The following is a 22294-nucleotide window of genomic DNA, read 5'->3' on the forward strand; positions in this document are numbered from 1 at the left end:
TTGTAAGTGTATAAAGACTCAACATGACATAAGATGTGGAAACTATGTTGCATTTATTTTATGTAAGTTAGTGCATACAATTTAGCCAGAAAGAAAGCTGGGTAAGTTAAATTAAGTCGCTCTAGTTTTATTTACACTTAAAACTATGTTTAAAAAAAAGTTACACTAGATTTTTTTCAGCTCTCAAGATATCAGAATATAGATTCATATTTATTTCTTCCCATTACAATTTCATAAGTCTTGATACAACACATTATCAATTCCACCAGAATTACAGACATGAATATAGTTGTATTACCTTTCTTGCAGTTTGCTTCTCCACCATGGTACTATCACTGTCAGAATTTTCAATTTGAACTGTTTTTGTAGACCCAAATTTGGGCATTTTATAGCTGTTTAGCTAGCTGTATCTTGAACTAGTGGGTTCATTCTGTGTCTGCAAAAAAAAAAGAAAAAAGGCATTATACAAAAATACATATTTACAATGTCACTATAGGAAAAACATGTTCCGACTGTAGAACGCAGCAGAGCTGGTCAGTACTCTAAGAAAGCAGACTATATTCAAAGCTTACGTCAAGCACCCCATTTGGCTACAGCTCCATCCTTGTTGTAAAAATCAAAAGGCTACTAATATGGCTACTAGTGGAGACAGCGTCATATAAAAAAAAAAAATCACTTAGTCAGTTGCTGAACTGCCTCATCCCTCAGACTTACCCCTTTGACAGATTTAATGCTTTCAGGTATTTGACAGTTCATTTGCTGTTCCAAACCTCATTTCATTTTACAGATAATAAGCCTGGGAGGATCACTTCTAGCAACACTGTGAACAAAAATCAAGCTTTCTAGTCTGGCAGACTGAAATATTATCTACACAAAATATTTCAAGAAGAAGGTCAGGTCTTGGTGATTTGCTATCCTTTCTGCTAGGACAAAAGATATACTGTCTTTTCCTTCCAAAGCTTAGGCCTGGATCTAGGAATCTTAATTTGCACCGTCTAGCAAATTAATTACATAAGCCATCACTATAGTATCTCCAGCTCTAGAGCTCTGTTGTGTTTCATTTCCAGCATACGCCAAATAGGTGTCATTATGGTTTCACGTAATTGATTTTTGCATGTTAGCTTTGACTGCACTTTTCTACTTAAGGACAATGCAAAAGATGTCCAAGATCTAACAGGGAAAGTCACATTGTCCTAAAAACTTATGCCAGAAGCATAGTAGAGGACTGCTCTTTTTCCGTTTCCAGTGCAGCTAGCAAGATAGTCTAGTGCTTTTTAGTATTATGTATTCAGCATCTTGTTAGAACTGCAGAAAAGTTGTAATAAACTAGACCAAAATATCCTGTCAGCACACTAACTTTTACTACACATAAAAATCCATTAAGCTCTACAGTCAGTGAGTTTGCCAACAAAAACTTGCAAACTGTATCTCTTCTAAGTAGTAAGAGAGGAACAGAGAAGAACTAACCCTTCTCAGTGTTATGTTGGCAGTTGCCTTACCCACAGAGGAGCTAAAACATAATGGGAGTAAGAAGGGCAAAACCAGCTCGCTACCATGCATAAGTAAAACACTTAAGAAGAAAACATGGCAGACAACATTAGACAGCTAATAGAGAAATCTGTATTGAGAAGTCTCATTTGACTTGGAGAAACTCATGAGCTCTTGTTTTAAGGTATACCGCAGGTTCTCATTCGTTCCGCTCACCTTTGTTAAGAGTTCAGCTGGTTGTTAGGTCCCTACACACTACTTGTCACAAATCCCAAAATTTATGCAGAGATCTGGACCTTAGCTAAGACTCAGAAACTTATTGCAGCTTGGAGTGAAAACCAAGAGGTCTAACACAGAAACATGGCGGGGGGGGGAGGGGAACGGAGGAGGAGGGAGCGCACCCAAGAAAGCAGGAGAGTGAGCTGTCTCATTTGTCTGACTTGCTTCTTCCACTCATCTTGTAAGAAGAGTGCCTGAGAGGAAAGGTCATGTGAAAGGTGAAACTGCACGTGATATCATTTTAAAGCTGGTAAGGTTTTATGGGTCATTTTGAACTGATGTATTATGTTACAAGGGCTGTTACAAGGCCACACTCGTACCGAATCCTGCAGTAATTCCATACCTTGAAAAAGTTATACCTGAAACAATACCTAGCCATTATTGTTTTATAATTAAAATTGTACAATTATCATTTAGAGAATTTGTTGCTGCTACAGAATCAGCAACACTATTTTGGTTGTAAACAGGTAACCGACAGAGACCAGTATTCTCTCTTTGGCAGATGACTTTGAGAAAAACTGTTTTGCACGCCAGCGCTGACACCCCAAACATCAGATTCAAACAAACATCTATCCCAACAAAAAAAGAACAAAGTAAGAGAAACTTTCTTAGAGAATACTTGGTTAAATTGAGTAATGCTGTACACTAAGCAGTAACAACTCCCCCCCCCCCCCCATTCTTCTACCAGGAGAGACAAAATAGCTTCAAAATGCCCAGTCTAAAAGCCACAAAATTAGGAAATGCTGCACTGAAGTTTGCTCCTTTCCTCCCCTTCCCCCACACCCGAGTGTTTTTCTTTTAACACTAACAAGCTTATGAAAAACAGGAAAAGCTTAATTAGAAGCTGTCTCACATATAACAACCTGAACCTTGTCTTCACTATGATGTCAATACAGAAAATAAAAGATGGCAGAGTTTCTACTGTTCTACTCTTACCTGAAACAAAGACACCCACCAGCACATCCCTTCATTTAGTATACTATCAATAGGATTTATGCAGCACTACTGATATGGAAAGCAACCATTCATGCTTAACGGACAAAGCACACCCTTATTTGCCTTTTTGTGTTTGCTTTTGGTAATACAGTGGCAACAACAACAAAGGCTAACAATGCAACGGAGGCATTATCCTAGAATTGGTTTTCTGTAGTTTATAAAAACACTTCTTAATCCCAAGAGAAGCAATCACGTAGTTATCTTCACAGGCAGACACTAATACTGCGCTGACTATGCCATATATAGAGTGCTACCATAACAGCAAATATTTCTATTTGCATAGGTATAACAGAAAACACAAGCCAAATCTGCTTTTCCTCAGTTAACCTCTCAATCCGTCTCACGAAAGGTTTCAGTTGCAACAATTCCCAGTTGTCCTATGACATTAAAGTATGAGCCAGTGACAGCTTTTGAAATTAAATTTCATTTCAGAAATAGTTACGCTCATAAACTAGAATTCTAATTCATCAATTTATTTTGAGGTGATGATTAAGTACCCTACTACAAGTTCTTCCTGTTTTATTTGTATACATCACTACAGCTATTTTAAAACAGATCAACATGTAAATGCAATCCTTCTCTATCCATTTAATTGAAATATATTTCACTGCATCTTCCGCTTTCCTTCCTTTTCCTCTACAGCTTGACTCCCTGAAACTGCCTCCACTCTTGCTTTGCTTCTCTTCTTTCATGCCTTTGTCTGCCATACCCTACACCCTTCTACTTCTGACAGTAACCAGCCCAACACTGTAAGAGTAACAGAGATTATATGACTCTCTTCCTCCTTACAATTTGCCTCACCAGGAGGAGTTGAAATAAATTAATCGAACAAGACCTCCTCCTTCATGAAAAGCATAACCTTCCTGTGTATCTTTTCTAATCTTACTAGATAGAAATAATTTGTTTCAAAATGAAAGCCAGAGGTATCATTTAGGGGGAAAAAAACAATGTTTTTTTTCAAATAAATTTTAATTTAAGAGTATTTTTAAATAATAAAGCTATCAGAATTACAGTTTTAAATACACAGATGTAAGGGATGAAGAAAAAAAAATCATAGGATGCTTCCATTTCCTTCACCACATGATCAAAATTAAAAACAAACCCACTCAATCTTTGACTCCAAGACAATTATGTTTTCAAGACAGAACTGCTTCCGAGTACCACCAAAACTTAATATTGCATATTGGATTGTTAGACCAGAACCATCACCAGCTAGCACACAGAGCACGGGAATATTTCAAGTAAACGTTCTATGTACCAGGTTGCTATTTCACAATCCCAATGTGCAATAATTTTAAGACAGACATAACCACTTCAAATATTTCAGAAAAAGTCCTTTTTTTGAAGAGTGGGTTTTTTTTTTCTTTTGAGAGATATCACTACAGTCCAGAAGAGGAAGCAAACTCTTCAACCCATGACCATGTGAGTTCTTATTTCAGTATAATTCTGAAGCAGTGATTTTACTAACACTTGCACTTTATCTGTATTCACCTGCAGCTCAACGCCATTTTAACTGATGTTCTGAACACAGCAAAATATTTGCATTCAAAGTGAAAATGTAGAACATTACCAGCTTCTTCTACGGAAACCTAGAGCTGTCTGCTTTGAGTTTCCTCCAGATCTGTTCCTTAACATAATTACTGGTTTGATGGGTTGCTTTTATCATATATTTCAAATCACGAGAACTCTCAATTAAAAGTTAAACTCTTCACATTTGAATTTGTGTCACTTTTTTTTTTTTAGCAGCTCTATTTTGTGCATGTCAATAAAATATAGCACTTGCTCTCTGTATAAAACAAAATCGGATACTCAGATTTCTTGGTCTTTATCTTTCAGTGTCTTTCCTGCACATCTGGTATTGGTTACCAATACACCATTATTTGAAATGCTGTATTAGCTTTCCTCTCTAGCATTTTTCCAAGCAACTGAAATTTCTTACTTTCTCCTTAAAAAAGTAACAAAGATAAGAATTCTCACAAATCTATAAGCAATAATAAAAAACTAGGATTAGTTAATCTAAAAAAGAAAATAAGACAATTTAGGATATAATTTGCTACAGAAGATGAGTGCTATAACAACTCTCTAATACCAACAAGTTACATTTACATAAGCTTACATATAAGCACTAATAAAAGGACACGCCTTCACACATGTTAAAAAAACCTCTGCAATTCACGCTGTACCCCAACAGAGCTGCCACCATTGTTGTCCAATCCCTTTAAATCAGCTCTTACTTTTCAGTCCCTTTTCCTCAGGAACTGAGGCTCCCACAATTAGGCTACAAGCATACGTATGACTCATCCATGACTTTCAAGACACTAGATGATTTTGTCTGAATTTGACAGCAGAGAAAAGCTCTCAGATGTTAAACACTTACAAATTTCATGGAAAAAAGTGGCCAGAGTAGAAAAATAAAATTAAAAATCATTGTTTCCTCCAAATGAAAGCTTCAGTATATGCTCATAACTCTACTGCATATTAGACAAAAAAAGCCATGTTACAGCCCTCATAAACCACTTCTCTTCCTTTCTCCCCAGTTATAAGGGAAAGCTAAGCTGGAAATTGTATGTTCCTAGAGTCAACCAACCATGATACATACATCTATAAGAGATTAAGCTTCCTTAGTTCTGGTGCTCATAGAACTGTTTCCTTTTTGGCTCGGTGTATTCTAACTTTCCTATTCTGGTATTTGTCCTTTCCATAACACATATAGCAAGAAGTTATACGATGCTTAGAGAAGGTTTTCTTTGGTAGCCCTTTACAGTTGATCTTGAAAGTTAGCTGATGGCCATTATACCAAAGCAATGGGGCATAAGAGTGAACTACTGTGATAATAGCAAGAGCAGATGGGTAATTTCCAAGACACTGCATGTATCCTTGAGCTCAAGAAAACATGTGCATTTATAAGGAAGGGGATCTAGCATGAGGCAACCTTCTTTACAGTTTCCGTTCTTTTATGTTTCCCATATCTTGCTTCACCCATAGAGGCAAAAAAAAAAAATACTAAAACCCCACTCTTCTGATAAGGATTTACTGCTGACTAGGAAACCATGACTCAACTGTACAAAATTTCTGCTAGATTTTGCAGGAGTGCTTTAGAATAGTTGATATTTTAGAAGTGAACAGGGAGGATGGTGATTAGTCCAAGAAAGTTAAACTTATGAAAATGACAGCTAAGGCTACATCTACATTAGCAAGAAGTGCAACATATCAAAAACGTCTGTAGAGTGGAACAGTTGGCAATGAAAACTCAGAATTCCCATTATTCACATGTAGGAGTTTTGCTCTGGACTAGTTCTAATGCAGTCCCACGTACTAAATGCCCATGAAGGACTGGAGCACATTCAGCACATTCCTGGAGTGCATTCTCAGTTTCGCTTTTTAATCAAGGAGGGAGACAGCTAGCGGTCTGACGCCTTTCCACAGTGAGAGCTAAGCTACAGCAAGGAGATATAAGGATATACTTGAGAAGTGTACCCCCATTCCAAATCAAAATATTGATGTAGATACCCCCTTAGACATCTCCACAATCCCTTCACCCCCCAGTACTTTGTCTCTTTCTAATTTGCTTAGAAATGACTGGTCAGATCTAGAATCTCAATGATATTGAAAGCCTATTATGGAAAGAAAAACAAAATTGGTGGATCAGTACAAGAAAGAAATCTAAACAATTACTTATTCTTTCAGAAAAAGTCAGTTGGCCAACCTGTATCTGCATATCAGTTAAGAAGTATGGATTCAGGCTACCCACGACTTCAGGCTACCCACGACTTCAGCTGGAACTTCAGGCTACCCACGACTATCTCTCTTCCAGTGGGAGTGTTAAAGGCAGCTGGTGTTAACGCAGTCTGAGAAAGGGAACGGACAGAGTATAAAGGACCAAAATCTATAGAAATTGGTGGGTTTTTATAGTTTAAAAAAAAAAAAAGGAAAGAGTAGAATTTAAGCAAAAGGTTATTAACAAAAATATGTCAGTTTAAGTAATTTTCATCTTTCATTCATTCTTTCCTTCTTAGGAAAGTGCAAGTAACCTGCTTATCTCACAATAAAAGCATCCTTAAGCAAACAGAACTTGGAGAAGCGATTTCTTTCTTTCTTAAAGATTAAGGTTCATAGACTCTGACATTACTAGTGATCTATGAAGCACAGGGATGGGATATACAGCAGCATCTTCCACTTTTTTCTTCTTACAGAAACCATTAGTTGCCTCTATGCCAGTAGTTACTCAACCATAACTTACTGCTGTACAATGAAAGAGTTTCCAGCACAGATTACAGTGCATGGATTAACTCACACTATTACCTGCACTTCTGACCTACAACATCCAGTAAGGAAAAGGGGCTTGAGGTGGAATCAGAGAATTAGTTGGGGTGTTTTTGGGTGGGTTCCGCCCCCCCCCCCCCTTTGGGGAAAGAGACCATCCATGTATGAGTATACAAAGGTATAATGTGCATTAGGAAAGCAGGAAAATACGGTAGTATAGACTGAAGTTTTTCTGATTTAAACACTACAAAGCGCTGCAGTATTTCTTCCTGAGATTTCCCATGCAGAAATACTCATATATATTTTTTAATCTTTGGAATGATTAGAGCTTCCGATTAACTAAAAGAAAGAACGTGACTGATGAGTAAGCAGAGTGACAAACTTGAAAGGACAGGTAAAACAGGATTGTACTTGGAAAGAAAGAAGAGTCCATAAACAACAAGAATTTTTTCCCTAAAACACAGCACATAAACCAAAATTCTTAAGTCTTGCCTTCCTTTAGTTTCAGGAAATGCCTGTAAAAACAGCACATGCATCCCACCTCCAACTCCTTTTAGTTTTAAAGGAGAATGACAGACTTATTACTGTTGCCAGTAACCTGCTGCTAGTTTTCCTTAACTCCTTGGACAGACATACTCGTGAAAATGAAGGTTTAAACACTGTTAACGTCTCGTGAGAACGCCAAGATGAAGACGAAGGATGGGACATTGCCCAAAGCTTGTAACGTATTTGCCAATAACAGAAGAGCTGGACGAGGTGGGATCCTAAACCCTTCTGAGCTTACGGGAGGAACTGGTATGTGTTTCAGTTTTTCAGCTCCAGTAAGCTCCAACAGGCTTACAGCAGCTGGACTTCACATCAGTACCAACACTGCTAGGAGAGGGGCAAGCTGCTTTAAGAAAGCAGAGAAGACCTTGTGAGCCACGTTGCCAAGAGATAATAATAAAAACTGTAAATAAAGGCATGAGGAAGGCTGGGGAGAAAAGGTATAGAAAACATAATGGAAGTAAGGGCCACTTTTAAAAAAGTGCCAGGAGGGTAACTACAGCCTGAGACAGTGTTCTGCTGATTCTACTCTTCTTGCCCTTTTCAGTCTCTTCCCATCTCACCCTTCAGCCTATTTTTCTTCACCTAGTCAGTTACTCCTCCTACTCTTACACTTTTTAATCTTTGCCCAAAAGAGAGAAGATTCAGATCCCAAAAGAACATCTTTCAGGTAAGAATTATCACACTGAAACATTCTCAAGGCATCTGTACGTTCTTATGGCCTGAAAACTTGCAGGTTTGGGGGAAGGAGAGGGGAAAATCAAGATTAACTTATCAAGAAGTCTCCCTAAAGCATGCTCTGTAATATAGCTCAGGTCAGTAAAGTGAAACAAGACTGCTCCAGAAGATGGCTAAGCCTTTTTCTCCTTCAGTAGAGTAAGATGTCAGCCTACACAGAAAACAGCCCTTTAAATAGTAAGCCTAGACTTTTAACATGTCATTAGAACATTATACAAAATATTATTTGAAAATTTAAAAATGAGTGGTGACTGTAGCCACAAAAATATTAGTCTTTGTCCCAAGGTTTTCAACGCAGATGACAGTATAAACAGTCACTCAATGATCCTTGCAGTTTATTTGATCTTTGTAATGAAGACAATGAAAAAGCTATGAAAAGTACACCTTCATTTGCACCAGAAACCTAGAACTATTTTTGCTCAAAGTACTATAAAAACAAAGTCATATGAATCACACACAAGAGAAAAAGAAGATTTTCTCCCAAACGTATTAAGCAACCAAGACTGCTGCCAGAGTCCAGCATGCTAGAAAGCAGCACGCATTATCACTTCTAAATAAGATTACTGAATAACTAAACTCCTGAGGTGCTGAAGTGAAAGCTGACCAAGTATGATATCCATAGGCTAACAGACATTTTTTTCCAGAAGCTGATGTTAGACACAGGTAGCTATAATCTACTGAACGTATGTACGTCCATACAGGCAAGCCTGCCGCAAGCTAGGATCATACTGTCCTTTTAAAAAAAAACGTAAACCAGTGCACATCTTGGTTAAGAGAAGACGAAATAAGAGACAGCAAACTTCTTTGCATATGTTATTTAAAACTAAATTCTAAAATCACCACTTCCTGTACAGGGTGAACACTTAAGGCCATGAAATACAACGAACAGAATAATTTACCACGTACTTTTTGCCCTGTATGCTATGGGGTCTTACTGTACTTGCAATTCTGTTCTTTAGCAGTAAATCAGCAAGTAAGTTACTAAATACTGACTTTATGTAGCACCAGTTTAACCTATTGGAGAGAACAGTAGCTGAAGGATACATGCAGTGGCTCTTGACAAACAAAAACGTTCCTGTGATCTTTCATTTGGAAAGTATCCATGACCTCCTTTCATATGTGATCAAGACAGTTGGGTTCACACACGTTCCACTGTCAGAGTTATGATGAAAGAGCTGAGATCCAGCCTGTACTCTGAAATTAACAGCGTCTAAGGCAACAGCGTCTGTTGCCGCAGTGAGTGCAAACGCGGTATCCAGTGTGGATGCGAATCACAAATTTGGCAGATTTTTAAAGCATTTTACAATAAAATATGACAAAACCTTTTTGATCCAGAAGAGAACTGCAATTTATTACAATTTTTTCAAAATTTGCACAACATTTGAAAGATGACTTTGTGGCTAGAACATGCAACACTGAGATCAGTTTTACTCCCTTCTTTGCTACTCCTATTGTGCAGCCTCAGAAAAAGTGCTTTTAACCCTCCCCACCCTCTCCACCGCAGTTCTTGCTCCAAGATTTTAGATGATACAGCAGAATAAGGGAGGTGGGAGCCAGTCTAGCAACCCTTTTTCAGAAATATCTGCCACGAGGAGACTTGAATACGTACGTTTTGGAGACTCCCTAGATCCAAGCTAATACACAGAATGGACCACTAGACTCACTGTCCTGTCAGAATCTATCTTTACATTTTAGTTTGAAATGTTTAGCTAATTGAGATCAAGAAATATAAGGATTCCAAAAATCTTTCTATAGTAACAAAACATTGGAACTTCATTTCATAAATGCGTCCTTAAGTAGCGGAGCAGGAACGAGCAGCAACTACTCACAATCTCTAGGACAGCTTTTAATATACTCTAAAGTACCTACTCACTCCATGCCAGACTACACTACACAGGGACTGGATAAAGTCTCTGAAAACATCTGACACTCAGGCAGCAAGAAAGATTTTCCAATACTTCAGCTGGAACTCACCACTATTTCCTACCAAAATAAAGAATGTATCTAATAGTCTAGGAATTTCTACTAGGAAGAACAAAAAATGAGAGGACATACAACTCTTTCCTATTCAGAAAACAAACCAGGCATTTGGTCCTTGGGCTCCAAATGCCTTCAAATCTGTACTCTAAGAGCCTGAGTTTACCTGTGCTTGGCTTCAAGTTTCACAGATCTCACAGTCCTCTTAGATTTATTTCAGGGCTAACAGTAGCACACAGACTTGTCAAACTCCTAACACACACACACGCTCCTTTAAAGAGCATGACTAAATCCTTAGTCTTCCGATTGAACCTTAATGAGTAAAGCATTATTTTTTAATTGAACACATGCTTACAGAAGAACACAAGAAACTTACTGCTGATAGAATTATGGACTAGTTGAGGTTGGAAAGGACATCTGGAGGTCATTTAAGTCCCTCAGTCATCTAGTAACTCAAACATTCTCAACTTTCCTTTTATCTAACATAGGGTAGGTTGAATTTATTACTTGAACAGGAAAAAAAAAAAGATAAAAGAATGTGTAGCAAATACAAGCCTTCCTATTCTTTATTAACTGGAGTATGTACAAATCATACAACTATGTTTTATACAAGCAGCACATCATAAAAAAAAAAACTTCAGCCCAAAAGGAATTTATTTACAAGATTTAATTTACAAAACCTTATTCATTCATTGAAAATCCCACACGCCAATGTGTCTTTCAGATTTGTTGCATGGATTCTAATTGAATTTTAAAGGTACTGCTGGTTTCTAAATTATAGACATACCATCCTTCAGTAAGAGCTGCACGGAGCAAGAACTTGCTCCTCTCGTACCTCATCTCATGATTAGAAATATACCTCCATCACCTTCAGTTTGGACTGTGGTGATGTTCTCTTGCAGCTATGCTTACAGCAAACGCCAGTCAAAGAGGACTGAAACTTCTACTGAAGTGGTGCAGGACATCTCTTATATCACACACTTTCAACCAAAACTCCATAATTTCCTGTCACAATGGAACCAACACAATGGCACTTATTGCTTCCAAAAGCATGTACATACGATATATAAAAGTCTATTTAACATCTTGCAGATTTTTATACTTCCTTGGATTCAGCCAAACAAAACTTTCATTTTCTGAATATTCCTTTTTAACTGAACCACGAGTCCGCCCATCAAACCCCCGCCCCCCCGAAATATTTCTTTAAGTAGCACTCAAGACAAAAAGTGGACTTTCTCTGATCATCCTTACTACTGGCAACTAAAGGCAAATTCTGACAGCAATTAAAGAAACTTGCTTCAGTCGCTGTGTGAACATTTTTGACATACTGATGAACTTCTAAGGAACCACTGATCAGATATTCCTGTAGAAAGTGGCTTCACTTGCTTCCAGAAGAAAAGAATCTATTTATCACTCATACCACGATTCCTTGCTGTTTTAGCTTCCCTTGAATTCTGTCTTACTAAAGGAAACTTTTTTTTAATATCATAAATAAAAAGGACTTATCCTGGACAATAAAAACAACACAGAGCTTACTATCCTTACACCAAAAGCGGGAAGAAGGGTTTGGTTTCCCATTTTTGACTTCTCTTTTTGTCTGCCATACTAAAAGCGAACAAAAGAGGAAGGCAGACACTGCTTTCTTTCAAGAAAAAAGAAAAACCAAAGGAAGAAAATATTTTGTGTTGGGACTCAGAGGGGTACTCTTCAGAGGAAAAACTCGACTCAAAACAATCAAAGGTGGATTCGACTTTTAAGAGCAGCTTTATGCATAGACTTGGGGAGTAAGGTTGCGGATTTACTTAACATCTTGTTGAGACAAAAAAGGAAGGCAGTAACTTCGTTTTAGTGAACAAAAGGCATGTTTAAGGACAATGCAAAAGAAAATTCTGCAAGGTTTAAAACTGATCAATGCATGGCTCTACTGAAAAGAGTGACTGAGCTCAGACACAGCTAACAGAAAACAATGCTATTTAAAATATCACAAGAAAATGATGGAAGGGGGAAAAATGATGGTACATAATTCTACCCCAACAAGGGCCCAGTACCAATGACTATGCTGAGTTTAGAACGGATTGGCCATCCATGAAAACCTCACAGACAGAACAACAGAACAGAGGAGATGAGGAAAAACAGATGAGTCAACAGCATGGAGACAGCATTTAAAGCCACTTTCGTGGCTAAGAGTACCTACCATTGCCACGCAGGATCAAAGAGCGTGCAACCTTGAATGCCTGAAGAACTAAGAAATCGAGAGGAAAGTGATCCACTGAAGGTTTAGACAGAACAACCTAATCAGGTATAAGATTGACAGAAGAATTGCAGAAGCATTATTAGAGGACAAAAGCTCAAGAATCACAGAAAGGCACAGAAATAAACAGCTACGGATGAATATAAACCTGCGGTCTGGCCAAAACAGAGGGAAAACTGTACTTTGAACAACTTACTTAGTCTAAGACTCCCAGAGAGCAGAAGCTAGATTTGAGAAGATGAAGAACAAAATATAAGGGCAGGGGGAGGGGAGAAACAAGAACCAACATCACACACAGAACACTCCAGTTGGTGTTCTCTGAAAAGATGCCTAGAGAATTTCGAAGTGAAGGAGGGATCAGAAAGCTGTATCAATTGACAGGAAAAGGATTAAGTGCATCATTTAATGCTGTTCTTAAGATAAGGCAGATCAAAGCATGTTTACACCAGGAAGGAAGAAGAAAAATCATCCCAAAATACAGCAACGAATATAAAAAAAGATGGAAAATTTACAGCTGAACAGATACAGAGCAGTCTAAAATCAGCGCAGGAGAATAATTAAAACGATCTAACAATCACACCAAAGAGGTACATTAAAAAAATATTATGGCTGCAAAATTAAGCCCTCAAAAGGTAAAAATACCAAAATTAAAATTTCCTTCACAATTTGAAACTGGAATAATTACATAATTATATTCCATTCTCCTATCCCATGACCCTCATCCCAGCCTTAATGGATGAGGTGGATGCTCAATTAAAAAACAGTTAACCAATATTTATTTTCTCATCCTGTGAGTTCTTGTATTCTATTTATTGTACTTTGTAAACCTTTTGCTTTCCATGGCTTTCATCATAAAAAAAAATCACTTCTCAGACGTTCATTTATTTCCACAATCTTCCTGGAAGATGAGACTGCATTATTTGCTTTAGTTTACAGATGGGGACTGAAGAGTCACAGAAATTGTAAAATCAATAGCTTTAGTAATTTGCCACACCCACAATTACATCAAGGACCTAATTTTCCAGAATATACTATGTTATACAGCACTTATTTGGTTCAGATCACAGCTACCAGTAACTTTCGTTGCAATTCTTGCAACTGACCCCCCACTTCCCCACCACTGCCAAAGCAAAAAAAAAAAAAAAAAGTCTTAAAGCAGTTACCCCCAACTGAAGAAAAGATTTATCAAATGCTCATAAAAACGCTATATCCTAGAGGGATTCCAATACATTCAAAAAAACCCTGAAACTTAATTTTCCAGGGACAGCACTCAGCTTTCTTCAGTGTGAGACTTTCTTTACTCTTCCTGCAACCTCCTCCTAAATTAGGAAACTTATTCCAACCTCTGCAATAAGCCAAGAATCCGAGAGCAGTATCCTTGACTACACAATGGTTGTTTATCCCCAGAGATCTATCCTGTTCATTATGTAAAGCGGAGTCCCCACCAGAAAAGGTCAAATCATGATCTCATTCTGCTATCTGCAGAAAGGCAACCAAGTAATGCTACTGTATATGGCAGATGGCACTTCATACACCGCAGAGCATGAAGGTTAATTACACCGCACTTTTCAAAAAGAGGCGGCATATATGTCCAAGAAGCACTTGTTTCAGTTCTGTGGGTAACACACTCCCATTTCCTTCCTTTACTCTGCAAAGTTCCCAGGCCTAGACAGACTTTGAGCTCCTCCCACCGCAAATGTCACTTTGCGCATCAAGCTCATGACCAAATTTGTTGATATCTGACTCCTAAGATCATATGGAATTACTGCTTATGTCTGGATAAGGCACTGAAAGTTGCAAGGATACTTTGACAAAAAGGGGGTTTCTGTTAAGTGCTACGCCACACAATTTACTTTTCTATAACATTTTCCATTTCTTAATAGAACATGAGGGAGGAAAAGAAAAGGTTCCTAGCTATCTATAAATGACTTCTTACATTCTTGCACGTAGGTTGCTCTGCATGGAAGAGTTCAAGAGAATTACTACATTAGGCTGTAGCTGGCTGGCTTCTATCTTAACATCTCACAGCAGTCTACTAAATACTGAAATCCAAGTATCCAAAAAGGTGTAGTTTTCAAAGGACTGGGCATACCCACAGAATCAGTTAGATCCATGGTACTAAGAACAGGGAAAATCCTTCTGCATCAAGTCGCATCCAAAAAATGACATCAAGAGACTGTGCCTGATAAAGTGCTGAAAAAAAGGTATGAAATAAGTAGTAAGGAAGGGGTGAACTCCTTCCCAGTTGACTCCTGAACACCTCCAAGGACACCAAAACTCCTTCCCAAGACATTTTAAAGAAAAGATGACATGAGAATTAAATTGTTTACATAACTTTGTTTAGAGTGAAAATCAATGTTGACCAACCATGGCCTAAACTGACAGGTAACACTAAGGGGGCACCACCCTGAAAACAGAAGAGCGGGGAAGATGCTGCTTCGCAACAAGAACCCTGCAAGAAAAATTTATATACACTGAAAACTGAAACAGAGAAGCAATGAATGAAATGGAACTTGAAGGAACAAAAAGAACAAGCAATGCCACAAATTTTTCACTATTCTTTTTGAACTGAAACAGCTTTGCAAGTCTGAAAACCTCAACATTAGCTGTTTACCAAAAGAAAACACATAGGGCCATGGGAGTGTCAGTACAACAGGTACTCTCTGACCTACACCTAAATCCTACAGATATTTATAGCAAGGATAAACTTTTAGACCAGAATGCCTGCTAACACAGAAGTAGAACTATTCATTACTTTACAACAGTCTTTGAAGGCCTATGGGCTTCACTGAAGGCATATGGAGTGGACACATACGCTGCTAATGAACTTGCAAAACAATAATCTTTATTAATAAAATTTTCACAACAGAATTGGTAAAATGCTAATTCTTCCACAAAACAGAAGGTAGCAGGCCATTTAATATCAAAATGGCATGCCAGATCATCCAGAATGGAAGAATCTATATTAATAAACCAGAAATACACTGCTGTTAAAAAAAAAGTCAGCCCATTCTCTGTAATCATCACATGCTCCTTAATATCCAAAGGAAGTGCTACACGCAAAGCACTTGAGTTAATATTTTATGACAAAGCTAACTTTGAATGAAATGGGTTAAAATGCTCGAGCTAAAACTTCCGTGGAACCCATATGATGTACATAAAACGACATTTATATCAGAGAATGGTTAGGAATGATTTAAAAGCAGAAAAATCTTCCCTGATCCTGAAGGAGTTGTGTTGAAGCTTTTTACTTTTATATATATATATATGTGTGTGTGTGTGTGTGTGTGTGTGTGTGTGTATATAAAAAATAAATAAGAAACAATATGGATTTTCTGGCATTACAAAAATAAAACACACACATCACAAAAATATACATTCGCTCCCCCAGGAACAGTGTTAAAACTTCCAGAAATCACCGATACTGGTTCCTACTCCAGTTGGGCTAGAATGGCTCCTATATGGTGGCAAGGGGCTTCATTCCTTCTGTACTACATCTACCATTTCTACAGTGTTCCCAGCATTCCTGCATGCGGGACAGGAACAAACTGTAACAGGCTGCCAAAACTCAGGATGATCCTGAAGGATGTGTGTCGATATTCTCTTCTTCTCAAGTGTATTTCTACACTGTCAGAAAAAACCCTTTTCTTCCCAAAGAATATACTAGCACTGCTACTTTTACATATAGCTAGTTGTTCTGCAAGAAAGCACTGGGAAGAAACAAAACAGATAGCAAAAAGAATGCAAATACAAGTGGTTAAAGAAATAATTGGTTTTCTCCTTGAAAGGAATTCTACAAGATCAAAAATACTGTAAGTTCCTTTTCAGATGTCATCAGCATTCAAGTGACTATTTCTGAAGAAGTGCTCTTATCAATATTTACGTTCTAGTTACTTTTCGTATTTCTTCTTCCAGAGTAGAAAATAAGGTGCTTTCACTTTCAGTTTCTCACTCAGCTGCTGGTATTTGAAAAAATGTTTTCCACTAAGTTTTAATACAAACAACTTACAAACATATATATTTTTTTTAAATCAGAGGTAGTACTTTTTAGTAAGTGAGATGAAATACAAAGAAGTCTTCATGCAAACACTTAATTAGTCATCTCAATTTAAAAAAAGTAAAGATTTCATCTGCATAGTAAAACTTAGGATACACCAGAGAGTTTAACAAGACTATCACACACAGGTAGTGCAATAAGAATGTATCCTTTGACTACTAAAAAGGATATTTGTCAGGAAAAACCCAGTACCTACAACAGTGGAAAAGAGCTATATTTGATATCTGAAAGGAAACAAGTTTTACAGTTTTAGAATTTATCAACCCTTTAACAACAGGTTCAGGAAGGAACCACAGCAAACTAACTAAAATTAGAACTTGGTATTTTATTCATACCATTAGGCTGAATTCAAAGTTCAGCTGGTCATGGCCCTGAGCAACAGAGCTGAGCCTGCTCTGAGCAGGAGGAAGGGATCTCTAGAGGTTGTCTAGTCCAGCCAAACTCAACTACTCTACCACCTTTCTATGAATCAAAAATCCCACTGTTCTTCCAACTTGGGGACAGCATGTCCACTAGCAGTTCTCTCCTCCCGCTGATATAGTCAGCGTATGAAACAGTGAGCTAAGTTTTACCTTCTCCAGCAACTTACACTATGCAGTCCGGACAGCGTTTATCTCAACAAAGACTTAATATAGGTGGCTAGAAAAACCTGTGTGGCTTGTGGGTACTGACACGATACTCGTATTAAATCAGATCATTATGACAGCGTAGAATTCAAGCTGGAAAGCATCCTGTTCTTACTGAGGGACATATCTGGCTATCAAAACAAATATTTACATGGAAAATCCCCACCTCTTTATTCTGAGAATCAGACATACATACACTTGCAGAGTGCCTGAAGGGACCTCCTGGTCTTCTAGATAGCCTCTCAAAATAAAGAAGATTCTTGACCCTATAAATAGGAATCTATTCGGGGAAAGAAGAGAGAGTCATGCTGGCCCGAGAACTCTAGTTCTCAGGAGCTGAAGACACTGCCCTGCTGCAAAATCCATTACTAGCCCTCCCTTTTAACCTACAAGTCTGAAAGACTTGTATGCTCACAGGTGCTTCCTCTCAGTCTTTTTTAGGATGATTTACAGGTTCAAAGGAAGCACCTGCAGAAATGCTTTAGCATAAGATGATACTCCATTAAGCTAAATGGAGAAGTGGAGTTGTAAGCTTCAGTTTTGATCTACTGATTATTCCTTAAACACCTAAGTATCTCTCTTAGTCGGCAAAGATCTGTTTACAGACCTAAGAGCCGTCCTATCAGTACTCTGACAAACTTAAAGAGCAAGCCTATTGCCTAGTAAGCTTAAATTCCTTATACAGGAATTTACATCTCCATTAGAAAGTTCCTACAGATCTGCAAGCCAAGAGATGTCAAATGCACTTTCTATGTTACTATATTACTACTAGAACCTCAGTAATTTCTATTTAAATCTTCGTTAGCTTCTTTGATAATTACTCAGCCTAAAAGCAAGAAAACCCAAAACTTACATGCAGCAGTCCCAGAAAGAACAAAGCCTAACAACATACAAAAGCCTCTCATGGGTTAAAAGCTGAGGAGCCACCAATGCCTACTCATAGTCCTTCAACTTTAACAGGATTCAGTAGGAGTAAAACGGTCTGCTCAAGCGCTGCCTTATTATTGGTAGGACCTAAAACAGTAGATACAGAAGAGCAGGCTTGTTATAGATGCCCCAATTGGATGACTGAGGCTTTCACCCTGGCTACTTCGTGGAGATGTGCAAAATATCCAACAGTCTTTATTGCCATCTCATGGTCATCACCACTCATCACACAAGCAACAGAGCAAAATAATACATCAGTTCCTTTAGTGAGTAAGTTTTTCTTAGGGGGAAGAGTCAGTGGGGGAACAGAAACGGAAAACAGAACTACCAGAAAAATGTTTGCATGCATGTATAAATACTCAGAGCAGTAAAACTACAGCAAGTATTGCGATTAATGTCCAATGTTGTACTACGCCATCTGCAAACCAAAGGGATTGGAAAGCAAAAAAACGAGGTATTTTCAAGAGAAAAGACAGAAATTAAGAAAAACATCCAAGTGTAATATGGTTTTCAAGACACATTACCCACTCTAGAAAAACATCAGTGAAAAAAACTTTCAATTTTTCTTGTATCTGTAAGCTAATAGTAAGGATCAAGACTACCACGTAGCAGAATAGCGTAGAGCACCACAGAAAGTTCATTTCTCTCAGTTAGCATTCTTTGTAGCGTATAGTCTTGAAGAATGCATAAAGAAGAGGGAGATGTTTCCATAACCTAGCCAAGGAAACTATCCATCTACCAGAGCTTGAAAGGTTTGAAAAGCTAGACACCTAGCAAGTAGGACTAACATAAAAGGCTTTGAAAGAGAAAGACTGCAGGCAACGCCTTCAGGTGAGCAGGCTCATTTCTGCCGATTGCATTATCATTAAGTGATGGAACTTTCTAAGATTTCTACCACAACCATTCTTCTGGAACTGCCAAGTTTTATTTGGTTTCTGCTGCACTTCATACATTCTGAAGCTAAAGGGAAAGATAGTGTTTTCTGTCTCTGTCATTTTCCAGTCTCATGAATACACCACAGGGGGCAAGAGTAAAGGGAATCCAGCATTCTCCACCTCCACTACTGGCAAGTGAAAGGCTCATGACAGGTGCAGGAAAGAAAGTGTCCTAAGTCTTCCTCCTCCACCTGCATTTTTATTTTTTGCCTCTAATATAAATCATAATTCTCTCTCCAGTATCGCTAATGACTCCTCTTAACATAAAACAGCGTGAAACCAATCCTCTTGTGACAGTATCACTACCTGGGGCAGTGCAAGCAGCAGCCATGAAACTGCAGAGGGTTTTCTCGTTTGTTCTTTGCTGAAGTTAGGAGCAGTTGCAGCAGATATATAGACACTTCTATTAGATCCATGGAGATAGCCCAAAATAAGCTAAGGCAAAGTCATACCAACTCTAAAGGGCTCAAAATCTCTCTTTAAACGAATGTCTAGATTTTACAAAAGGTGGCAATAAAGGTCCTCAACTGATAAGCAACAAAGTAAGAATGAATGAGCTTATAAAGGCACTTTTCTAACGCCTCTTTGAGCTCAGGTATAATAATGACCTGGTAAGAAAAGAGCTTTGTATGTTAGCAAGGCTCTGACTCCTGCTATTCAGTTAATAAACCTATTCAGTATCAAAACAGGAATGCAAGACAGAGTCTGCGCTAATATTTATTTCATACCATCTGTCAGTAGAGTCTAAGTAGAGTCTAATGAGGTAGTTAAAAATACAATCTGATCTGGAGAATAAATGACCAATCAACATTTTTACTACTCCATCTGCAATAGAAAAGGCAAATGAAAAATGCCAAACACTCATGCCCAGCCCACCTCTTTATAAGATAACATCTAAAAAATTTGTCAGGAGTCAAGTTGTTCTGAATATGTGTATTAATAGTGTGGTAGCAGGTTAATAGTTACATACTTTGTGATCAATAGTTCTTTCCAATTTTGAAGAGAACAAACTGCACTAATCTTCCAGTCAATTTCCTCAGTATAAGGTGTCAGTTCAACAAATATATGTTCTTTGTAGATATCTGTATGCTCAATATTGAGGAAGATATTCTAGCTTAGCCACTTGTAGGTGCTAGTGGTTCAGCTAAAAGGATAACCAGAACTTTTTAATCTAGTTAAATTCATCCTGCAACAGGTTCTGGTTCTGTAGCAATTTAAACAGACAAAAATCAGCGTGAAGAAACTACCACTTGAGCCTATGATTGCTAATCTCTACTTAATAAACCCAGCATTCATTTTTCAGTTTATGCTTTTAATCCTAATGCAGATGGTAAGGCATTAACCCCTCCCTCCCGCAAAAAATACCAAGCAAACCTTGATGTTTCACATAAGCCCTCAATCAGCCTGCTTATTATCAGAGCTTTTTCTCAAATAAGTCATCTATTGCGCAAGGCTGTTGTAAGAAACTGTAAGTGAACTCAGTTTGTTGCACCAAGCTTGCTTTCTTACACAACATCTGTCGTAAGTTTTGTTGCCCATAGAATTCAGAATTAACAAATAATTTTGAGTAATTCTCTGAGTGGGAGAGCAACACACAAAGGGATGGCAGCGGGAAGGGAGAAATCCTTGCATCTTTCAGATTCAGCTGTCATCTTTGCCAAAGAACCAAAAACTCCGGTCAATTTTCTGCATGCTGGTCAGACTCAGTGATTACTAGAGAAAAGCCATGAAAGCAAAGGAGAGAATTACATACTGAACACCAGAAGACTGACAGAAGCACAAGAACACTGCCACTGTCCACTGGATGTTAAGAATAACATTTGCACTCTTTGGTTTCTTGGCTCACAAGACACATAAAGGAAAGTATAAGTAATAAATAAAAATATGACACAGGCAATAAATGGGTGTACCACTGCCTTCCCCACAAAGTATTCTGCCACAGCTCAAACCCTGCAATTTTATCTGGACAGTTCCTCAAGCTTGAACAGAGACCTACTGAACTCATAGAGGATGAGATTAAGGTCCCCAGCTCATCAAGTCACAAGGTCGGCTGAGAATCTGACTTTTCATCTAAAGAATGAAGAAAAGAAGTGAAACCCAACAGCTGCATAGATCTGAAACAGTAAGATCAGGTGTAGCATCCCGATGTCTCATAGCTTCACAGCACCTGTGGTAATTCCTGGGCTAACCATGTCCCTCAGCTAAGTAACTAAGATGTAAATACAACCAAATTGCCACCAACTTCCTTACTGAAAAATACTAAAATCATTGCTGCTTCAAATCTAGAGAAGTGCCTCCCCTCCAAATCATGACATGTCAATAATAACAAGTTATTTTATTAAAAGTTAATGATTTCCTATAGACATGATGATGTCACCCTTTGCTGGCATTCCAAGATTAAACAGCTTTTTCCCAGAACATAAGTATATTTTGGGTATGTTTCACATCTGTCTCGTAGCTTTGTGTTCCTAAAGCATCTCAACTTACACACATTTCTGTAAGAAAGTGCTCTCTTATCTCATAAGCTATCTCGCAATTAAGAGATATAACATTCAGAAGCCATACTAAGGTTTTCTTCCACATGGCTCACAAAAGAAAGGTATAGAACATATATATAACAGAGTCTAAGCAACATCCAGAATACATCTGGTTGATAATACGGATATTAAACTATTCATGTATCCGGGAGTTTAAAAAAAAAATCCTTTTAATTATCAGCTATCCAATCATTAAAAAAAAACAGGACTAGATATTAATGAAGGTACCTAGCTAGTCTAGCTGGAATTGGAACGATGAACTATGCAACTGAGACTGGCATTCTTTCGGTTCTTGCCCTTCCTTTGTTGCTTAGTGTCACCTGTGCTGCGTGAGCTACCGCGCTCCACCTCAGAGGCAGCTGCGTTTTAGCGGCAGACCACGCAGCGGAACGTTATTATTCTGCAAAACAACTGGAGAGCCGTCAGCATTTAACGGAAGACGTTAGAAACAAGTCACGCACCCGCCCTATGTTTCTTCTGACGACACCAGGCTACCCTAACGGGGCGGCACGGAGAAAAACCCACGGGAGCAACTTGTGAGGCTGCCCAGGCTGCCCAAATTCCCGAAAGTGAGGCAGGGCGGCGGGCTGCGGCGGCGCTCCCCGCGCCGCTCTGCACAACGCCATGCCGCACTCCGCCACTCGCGCCCCAGCCGCCCGAGCAGGCAGACAGGG

General features: G+C 38.4%; 1 protein-coding gene across 5 annotated transcripts in view; it reads right to left on the reverse strand.

The window, feature by feature from the left end:
- Positions 1 to 22294, reverse strand: part of ANKRD12 (ankyrin repeat domain 12) — a 68301-nt gene that overhangs the window by 45078 nt on the left and 929 nt on the right. For 3 of the 5 annotated variants that reach the window (XM_068932202.1, XM_068932201.1, XM_068932204.1), the window contains exon 2: positions 299 to 436. In XM_068932202.1, the coding sequence (XP_068788303.1) occupies positions 299 to 385 (87 nt within the window). In that variant the 5' untranslated portion in view covers positions 386 to 436. Of the gene's footprint in view, positions 1 to 298; positions 437 to 1889; positions 1934 to 21848; positions 21973 to 22294 lie in introns of those variants that run through there. The other 2 variants (XM_009667135.2, XM_068932203.1) reach the window with 2 other exon arrangements.

The sequence above is a fragment of the Struthio camelus genome, chromosome 2 (assembly GCF_040807025.1).
Source record: "Struthio camelus isolate bStrCam1 chromosome 2, bStrCam1.hap1, whole genome shotgun sequence".
Classification (NCBI taxonomy): domain Eukaryota; kingdom Metazoa; phylum Chordata; class Aves; order Struthioniformes; family Struthionidae; genus Struthio; species Struthio camelus.